The 9215-nt window shown below is 36.3% G+C and overlaps 1 protein-coding gene across 3 annotated transcripts; it reads right to left on the bottom strand.

Moving 5' to 3' along the window:
- Positions 1-568: 568 nt before the first annotated feature.
- HMA1 (heavy metal atpase 1) lies at positions 569-8556 on the bottom strand. 3 transcript variants are annotated; one of them, XM_012223923.4, is made up of 13 exons: positions 7834-8553; positions 7147-7297; positions 6880-7064; positions 6352-6498; positions 5905-6100; positions 5054-5166; positions 4379-4620; positions 3639-3744; positions 3308-3472; positions 2164-2380; positions 1423-1610; positions 1249-1335; positions 569-1006 (listed from the first exon to the last, which is right to left on the bottom strand). In XM_012223923.4, the coding sequence occupies exons 1-13, from the start codon at positions 8374-8376 to the stop codon at positions 827-829; spliced, it is 2520 nt and encodes an 839-aa protein (XP_012079313.1). In that variant the 5' UTR covers positions 8377-8553; the 3' UTR covers positions 569-826. The 3 variants fall into 3 exon arrangements, with proteins under 3 accessions (XP_012079313.1, XP_037497092.1, XP_037497093.1); XM_037641164.2 differs by lacking the exon at positions 6352-6498 and having other exon boundaries at positions 7834-8555; XM_037641165.2 differs by lacking the exons at positions 569-1006; positions 1249-1335; positions 1423-1610 and adding an exon at positions 1616-1741 and having other exon boundaries at positions 7834-8556.
- Positions 8557-9215: the final 659 nt, after the last annotated feature.

Raw genomic sequence — 9215 nt, 5'->3', positions numbered from 1 at the left:
TCCAATTCTCTCGGGCTTTTTTTTTTTTTTTATGGGTTGAATTTTTGGAGCGAATTGCAATAGAGCGGAATGTTCCTGTTATGATAGATAGGGAGACTTTTTAAGGAAAAAAATATAAATTTCAAAACGGTTAGTATTAAAATTTTCATTATTATTATATGAGAAAGGAAAAATAAAACGCAATAATAAATAGTATAATTTCAAAGATTAATTTTTTTAGATTTATACAACTCAAAATTGTAATACGAATGTGTAGTTAGAATCACGGCAAAACCTAGGCAAGGTAGGGGTGGGTTAAGAGAAACATAACCTTCGAGGCTTATCCATTCGTCCAGGTAAAAATCCTGTCTTCTTTACTATTTCTAAGAAGCCATTAGAAACTCTTATGGCTTCCTTGTCTTTTTTCTTTCTTTTTTTGGACCCTCCTAACACCTCTGGACATACGAAAGGGGGTAAAAGCATCAAATAAGGTGCCAAATAACAGCCACAGTGGAAGTTAAAACATTGCATTAAAAATTACTGTGAAAAAATATTTCATGAGTATTTCCCGCTCCAAGTACCTCAGAGGTTCAAAAAAATGTGTTCTTCATTAAAATAAATAAAAAAAAAAACTTTTATTCGGTTGTTAGGAGAGCTCTTTACAATTTTGGGGGAAATTTTGGAGAAAAAAAGACTTGTCAGTTGTCGTGTATTCACCATTTCTTAATCTTTCTCTTTACACAAAGATCTAAAAATCAGAAATGAGCTGCACAAAATTTAACTTTGGAAGGATATTTCCTGTTTCTAAGTGGGGAAGAAAAGACCAAAATATACAACAGAGCGAGGGCTATAAAGATGCAGCCTGCATGTTGCTTGAGCTTGTGCCTTCTTTCTCCAACGATATCTGTTTAGATTTGAGTTCTTTTACAGAATGCCATAAGTCCTCCCTCCATGACCACTTGGGGTCATTTAGAGCTCGTATAGAATTGAGGCAAACGAGAAGCGTACCACCTTCGTGCAAAAGAACCTATTCATTTACAAATGAAAATTGATCATGAGCTACAAATTTGAAACTGAAACAAAAGAAATCAATTTACCAAGAAATCTTCTATTAACTAATATCTATTAAAATATTTTCAAGTAGTATCTGGTTAGCTAATGTTGCTCGATGTCTATTAACACATCTTTGATATCGAAAAGGCTTAAGAATATCAACCCTCTACGATAAAGTAATGGGAAGTGAAGAAGTTATAAAAACTGGATTTATACCGTCAACCACAGGGGAAGAAAGCCCAAAACAGATGGAAAAGAGGCCAGAACTATACAAGTCAAGGCAAGGGCCACATTTTGCTTGACCTGCATCATTAATACAGTGTATGTCAGAAAGAATCATCAACTTGATCTCGAGAATCCAGTGTATGTCAGAAAAAATCTAAAAAGTACCAGTGAAGTTGTTTGGCGGGACTTGGCAATACAGAATGGAACACTGGATATTGTGTCCCGCAGCAACAGGACATCTGCAACAGCAATTGCAGTTGCACTTGCGCGTTGTGCAAGAACAATCCCTACAGTTGCAGCAGCGAGTGCTGGTGCATCATTGATACCTTCACCTACCATAATCAGACCTCCCCCTGTAACAAATCCCCAAATCTGTTCATCTCACCATAGTAGGTCAGAAAGTAAGACACAAAATTTCACAAGAATAACTTGAGCAGCTTGCAACTGCAGATCATTCCAGGAAAGATGTTGCTTGACATCATATCTATGAAGGAAAAACGAACAAGAAAATATTGTTGATTCAAATACCGATGCAAAATTTTTTGAGCTTTTTGTCACTCTACCTCAGGAAGAGTGTAGACAAGGAGATATTTAAAGTACTTGTCAAAAAAAAAACAGTGGCAAATAATGTGTGTGATTATACATATCCTGTATATTTTTATAATAGCATTTAGGCATTGTATAAGAATTTCATGATGAATGGGGGGAGCCAAGTACTAGTAATATCTTCATTTCTAGGTTAGGTTATCATGTAAAATACAAGCTAGCTAAGCATGGATGTCAATATACTGGAACAAATCTACTGAAGGAGATCAACCTAATCAAATTGACAACTAGTCCTTGTGCTACCAAAATCTAAGACATATGTATTAATGTGATAATGAAAAAATTTATTGTGGAGCTCACCCATATCCCTCGAGATACCCTTCACATGATTGAGCTTGTCCTCAGGCTTCAGGCTGCAGTGAACTTCAGTGATACCCACAGCTTTTGCAACTCTCCATGCACTTGATTCATGATCACCAGTTAGCATCATAACACGGAGCCTTGCTTGATCCTGTAATTCTGCAATGACATCTGAAACCCCTGGTCGAGGTCTATCCTCTAGGTGAATCAATGTTACCTGCATAGGGAGTTATTATGTAAAAACACGAAATCATGGCTGAACCACAGTCAGCCCACTGCCCTTTTTGGTGCTACTGTTTTATAGAGGCAAAGAAAATCAAGAGATGGAAAAGAATGATGTACACTGTGATTGATAAATCATATATATTACAACCTTATGGGTTATGGCATAAAACTATGATCATGTATATATGACTCGTGAATTTTTTTTTTTTTTTTTTTTTTTTTGGGGGGGGGGGGGGGGGGGGGTGTGGTTAAAGGAGGAAATAGCTTCAACTAATTCCTATTTGTTTTCTGCGTCTGTGACAAAAAAAAATAAAGAAAGGAATAGTTGACCAGAGTGCACTATAGTAGGCCGCTCCCTCAATATATCAGGAATAAGTTTCTGCATGGGGCCACAGGAATTAGCAGACGAAGTGATCAACTACTACAGGAAATGCAAGGAATCCTTTGGACTGTGAGGAAATAAAAACAATTAAAGAGTGCAGAGAGAATGCATGTTGGATATTCTAATATTCCAATTTCTGTTTTGCAGATCAAGAGATTGCTTCAAGTTTATGGTTTAAGAGCTGAATAAGTACAAAGACAAACCAACAATTGGTAACGATGCCTTCTTTATCTCACATACACCTAGGTGTTTGTCCTTGGTTATTGGTTATGGGAACAACTGGAATTAGCACTAACAGAACTTGAAGTGCGGCAATATCATGCCCTTAGAACTGTTAACAGTAATTTCAGCTAATGGTTAGGATGATAATGATAAATGACCCAAACTGAGCTCCCGTTTGATTTGCCGGCGGGAAAAGTTCAGGTTAGAATTTAAGTTGCAACTAATATGGACATTCAGCATGAAATTGACCTCATTTCCAATTCCATTCTCACTAAAAATCATGTGCATAACTAAATCTATTGGATGACAGCTTACCTTTTCATCTACAGAAAGGGCAGCATGAACCAAGTCACTTCCATAAGAAGATGCATTAACTGCTTCCTTGATCTTTCTTGACTCAGCTTCAGATTTGCAACGTGAAGTGATGAACTCTACAGATCCAAGTGATGCCTTCAACAACTTGATGCTCCCAGCTCCTGACTATAAAAATAAAAAACTTGAGCTAATGCTGCAAGTGATAAAGATCAACCTTCTAGCAAATTACAGAATGAATAATGGACAAGAAGCTTCTTCAGAAACATTTAAATCCAGAAAAACAGATGAATCCTTTACTTTCTCATTAAAATTATTTTTTGAAACAAAGTACCTCCATGTTGTTCAGAGTTGCAGTAAGACCTCTGCCGGGAAAGTACTCAAAATTTTCTACAGAAACACAAGGTAGGTCTTTGCCTATACTATGATCCACAACAGCTCTGCAAAAAGCAGAAGAATGACTGTAAGTAAACGACAAATAGTTGACATTTAAGAGAATCAAACATTTTAGATGGTTAACAAATAAAACTTCAGTGATAAATTACGAAAATATAACTAATTCCAAATACAGCCAACACAGTCATGTCTCGCATCAATTAGAGACTGAAATTAAAACCTTTGCCTCTCGAGGTTCTATAGACAAGAGGGCTTGTTGAATCAATTGCAAGCACTGTAATATCTGAATTGCATTCTGAATGAAACTATATGATCTCTAAGAAGTATATACCCCACACCGGAGTAGCCTTGACTAAATAAGAACCTCTTTAATTCATTACATACTGAAATACAAAAAGAACTTCGCTCATGAACACCCAATTGTACAAAAATCACCAACTTCTTAGAGGGCAAAATACAATAAGCTGGCACGTGAGATGGATAGGGTAAAGATACCTAACAATGTTTCCCCTTTGTTGTGCCTAGATGTGTGAGCCCAATAGATAGATGAATTGCAGCTAAAAGCTGCTGTGGCCCAAGTTGTAAAAGCTCAACTTAGAATCCAATGTCAGAAAAATAATCCTAATTGATCACATCGAAAAGCAATGAACCAGTAATGTACATATTCAACAAGTTTACCTTCCAATAGGATGAGTGGTACCCTTTTCCATGGCAGCTGCTACAGCAAGAGCTTCTTTTTCACAGTTGGGAGTACAACAAGAAGTGACATCTGCATGCTTTTTTCCAACCTTATGTCCATAAATTGGTTCAATTGCTTTAAACATAAGCCCTCCAGTTGTCAAGGTCCCAGTTTTGTCAAATGCAATCGTGTGGCAGGAAGCTAGAGCATCTAAAACTTGGCCTCCTTTAAGCAATATTCCCTTTAGACAAAGATTACCATACAAGAGGTTTTCAGTTCTACTTTAGCTTCAAAACAAGAAAAAAAAAGTCTTTGCTACCATTTTATTTTTTTAAAAGACAATTTCTTTTCTTCCACTTTTCAGATAAGGTAGTCCTTTGTGCTTTGGTTATTTCATAAAATAAATGCATAGAACCTAGTTTTATCTTTATATAAGATACTGATGATTCATGAAGAATGAGTCCTAGCATGGTCTTATTCCAGTAAACCGACACAAAAATTTAAAAACACAAACAGAATAACATAGAATAAGAAACTCCAACTTAGTTACCAAATGGTTACATAGTTAACAGTATCAGGAGAATAATACTTGTACAGATTCAGCTTTTGAAGATAGTCTTTCTTCATATTTTTTTAAATTTCAATATGTGATTTAAGTACTTAAGGATAAGTACCTTTCTAGCACAAGAACTAATAGCAGTGGCATATGCCAATGGAGCTACAGCCAAGGCACATGGTGATGCCGCCACCATCAGTCCTAGCGCTCTGTATATTGATCCTCTGCAGACTGCATCGTTATCCAAGCACCAGAAAAGACAGAAGTAAGAATATTTTCATATTGAACATTGCATTAGATATTCATTGAAGAATTCAATCTAGAGAGAGAGAGAGAGAACTATATATGCAAGGATCAAGCCAGAAATACACAACTGATAAATAAAAAAAGCAGTGCCAAAAAGGAACGACTTGGCAGTTTCAAACTAGACATAGAGAAAATCAGAAGAATTTTGCCCACCCCGCAAACGTTTGAATCAGCAATCTTTTTTGGATTATAAAGCAGAATGCTTTTAGATAAAGCAGAATGGCCAAAAGGGGCTCTGCTAACCATGTTGCATTTTCTTCGTTTGGCAGGAAAACAAGATTTCCTTTGTCTTAGCTATATATATTGAGAAACTTAAACTGCAAGATCATGTCTCTATATTCAATAAGTTATCCTCTAGCAAATTTGGAATACTCAGGAAGTAAAACTCAACAGATTTTATATGGAAAAAGATAGAACAAGTAACTACAAAGAATCATCTATTCACATCTACGTATCATCTCACGAGTAGACAAACTACCATAAGTACATCAAGGCCCCATAAAGATCAGTAGTAGTATGTGCAAAGCATACATAACAATCAGTTGCTATCATAAGAATTATGCATTTGAGAACATCATCAAGAGCATAAGGAACTTCAAGAGAAGCAGTAAGATTGATTATCAAAGAGCATTACTAAAACTATTAAATCATCATCCAAGTTACCTGATGTGCTAATGAATGGCCACTTAAAAATAAATGGCCCAAGCAGAGCAACAGCAACGGACAAGCCCACAACCACTTTGCTATAACGCTCGCCAAATTCATCCAGCCACCTTTGAAGCTTTGGTTTATTTAGTTGTGCTTCTTCTGTTAATTCTACTATCCTGTTCAATGTTGACTCTTTCCACATCTTGGTGGCCTGAATCAAATTCAGAAGAAATAAAAAAAATAATAATAGTCAATAAAGCAGCACAATAGAGAACATAAGTCATATGTGAAAAATAAAAGTATATTGAAACAAGTAATTAAAACTTCATTCAGAACTCTACACTGAATATAGAAAGTTTTTTTCAGAATAGAACAATGCCGAGAAAACAAGAAAAGGAATGCCAACTTCCTTTTGTCACAAACTTCTAAAATAATTTAATCACAAGAAAATTGATAACACACCTTTACAATCATTCTACCATCCACATTCCTTGCACCACCAGGTACTCTGTCTCCAACTTTTGCCTCCATAGGTTTGATTTCACCAGTCAAATGCTCAATAGTAATTGTTGCACTGCCTTGGAAAACTTCACAATCGACAGGCACGGCCTAAACATGATAATAGCCCCAGTTATGAAACTAGTGGTTCAGCGATTTCACATTTTTTACTGTCATACCATGAATTAACCTGTGAAGGCAATGGAATATATCCTAGTTGGAAGTATGGTGATGCTAAAGAACTCAGTTACTAGAACTAATAAAATCTAGTGACTTGCTCTAAGAAGTCACAGCTTCATGAATACTCAGGCACAGGCCTGCAGTATAGAAGTGACAATGCAGTCTCAATAGCTTGATAATCAAGGACAAGTACAGTCAACAGTGATGATTCATTATCTCTTTATCTCGCTGAAATCTCAATAATATCAGGAATGTTGCAACTAAAATCAAGCATTCTCTTAAAAATAAGATTACAACTTTGACATCACAGACCTCACCAGTTCCGACCAAAATATATGAGCCCACTTTTACATCATGCACCGGGACACTTTTGTACGACAAATCAGAGAGGTCCAGTTGTTTCTCATCATTAACATCCAGCACAAGAGCAGAAGCTGGATGATTTTCCTTCAACTCCTTAACATCCACCATTGAGCGGCTTGTGAAAAACTCTTCAGCTGCAATAAAAAGAGTGTGATTATGTAATTTAGTGCGGCAATAAAAGTAACTGTTGCTGATACACTAGCTTCAAATATTCACCTATATGAGCCAGATTGAACATTGCGAGAAGTAATCCTCCTTCCAAGGCATTGCCCATAAATAATGATGCAAATGCTGCAAGGGCCATCAACACGTGAATATTTACCTTCCCACCAGTAACATCAATAAGAGCATCAAAAGATGCTGAGACCTGACATGCAGAGTGGCATATGGTTTTACATATTAGTTAGCAAAAAGTTTGAAATAATTTTTATGAAATGATAAAAAGCCCATCCTTGTGCAGTGGTTAAGGGTCGAAGAAACTAGGTTCACAAAAAAAATAAACAGTTATTTTCCCCTACCTAAATTGCTGTATCTGAAAATGATGGCAAAGGGATATCAGCAATAGGCACATATATACACCCCATAATGTCCAAATAGTAAAACAAATAAGGATCAGTTCTGTTTGCAATGGAATAGGAACAATCTGATATCACAAACATCCCATTCCGAGGTTTTGATTCCAATTCATATTCAAGGTTATTATACACATTTTAATTCAAATGGCAATGAAATTCTACTTCAGTATTTGCGTTCGATTTCTATTTATAGAATAGCCAACCAAATAGACCCTGAGACTTTGAATCCTAATTCTGATCACTTAAAAAGAAAACGAGAGAAATCAAAATCGACTGAAATTACACAAGATGAATAGATAAATATATGACTTAGTACTGAAAAATTTACCCCAACTAGAGGGAAAGCGATAATCATGAAGGTATTTTGAAGAGGCTTGACTATTGGCTTGGGTATTAAGTAAGGACAAACAGCAGCTGCCACAAATAAGGCCGCGGAGCAACAAGTGAGCTGCAAATGCTCCCTCAACAAGTTGGCCAGGTCCATCCACCCCACCGCTTTTGCGAAGCTAATAAAACTTCTCTGAGCTCCACTCAGCTCGACGCCATCTCGATGATGATGATGATGATGATGATGATGATGATGGGAATGGTGATGTAGGTCATGGTCGTCGTCGTGGTGGTGGGGGTGATCGTCGTGCTGGTGGAGGTCATGATCTCGGTGATTTTTAGCTTCCGCCAAACAACGGAGCGTTTGGTAACGGGGATTGAAGGATTTGCGAGGAGGATATATGGATTTGAGGTGAAAACGGGAAGAAAGAGAAGTTCGGTGAAAGATAAGATTGACCGAGTTGACTCGCCTCCGTCTGGAGCGACTCAAGGGGAAGTCGGTCACGCCGATTGCGATTGCGTGACGGAGAGCGGCGGTTTCCATGTTAAATTTGGAATTTCAGCTGATTATCATCATCACCATAATCAACTGAGAAACTTTTGAGCAAAATATTCTTTGGTTTTTATTCAATTATAGAGACTAAATCAAAAATGTCGAGAGAGAGTGAACTGAGAGTGTGGCAATAGAACCAACACCATGTGCTCATGACCCGAGGCTTGTAATTGACCCGCACCATCATCAGCCACGCGAAATTAGAAGTTTTGGGCCCATCTAACTGCAACGGCATTTCAAACATTTTTTAAGTTACAGCCAGTAGATAAGCCCAGTGGCAGTAAACTCGACTACTGTAAACAAGTCAAGTTTTAATTTAAGTTGAACTATTACTATTAATATTCTTTCTTTTTTTATTGTTCAAAAAAATAATATTCTTTTTTTGGGAAAAAATTACTATTTTACTAGTTTGACTATTACTATTAGTAAAACCTGAAGTAGCCGGCGAAATCAGACTAAAAAGGTTGAAGAACCATGACGTGTGCGATGACAAAAAAATGCATGAGGACTGTACTGGTTGAACAATTGAAAATTTGATGGTTTTAGATTTTAGTAAGTAAATAATCTTTTTATATGATATTTCTTATCTTATATGTATAATTATTTTATACACCTTGCTTTTTCTCAATAAAAGAAGAAGTATTTTCAGTGCTTTTAAAATGGAATAGTATTCGCCATGCGGACTGGTGAAATCATTTGATTTGATAAAAAAAAAATAGACAAATAAAGTTCAAACTAAAAATCAATGATAATTTAAAGGTTTTAATTAAGAGGGCAAATAATGAAAGCAAAAGAATAAAAATTAAAATATTTGGTGACAGTGAATAAAT

This window comes from Jatropha curcas, chromosome 3, assembly GCF_041381405.1.
Source record: "Jatropha curcas cultivar XTBG-Jc1 chromosome 3, XTBG_Jcur_1.0, whole genome shotgun sequence".
Lineage (NCBI taxonomy): Eukaryota > Viridiplantae > Streptophyta > Magnoliopsida > Malpighiales > Euphorbiaceae > Jatropha > Jatropha curcas.
Note: the sequence above shows the minus strand (reverse complement) of the source record. Positions and strands in the feature narration are given on the sequence as shown.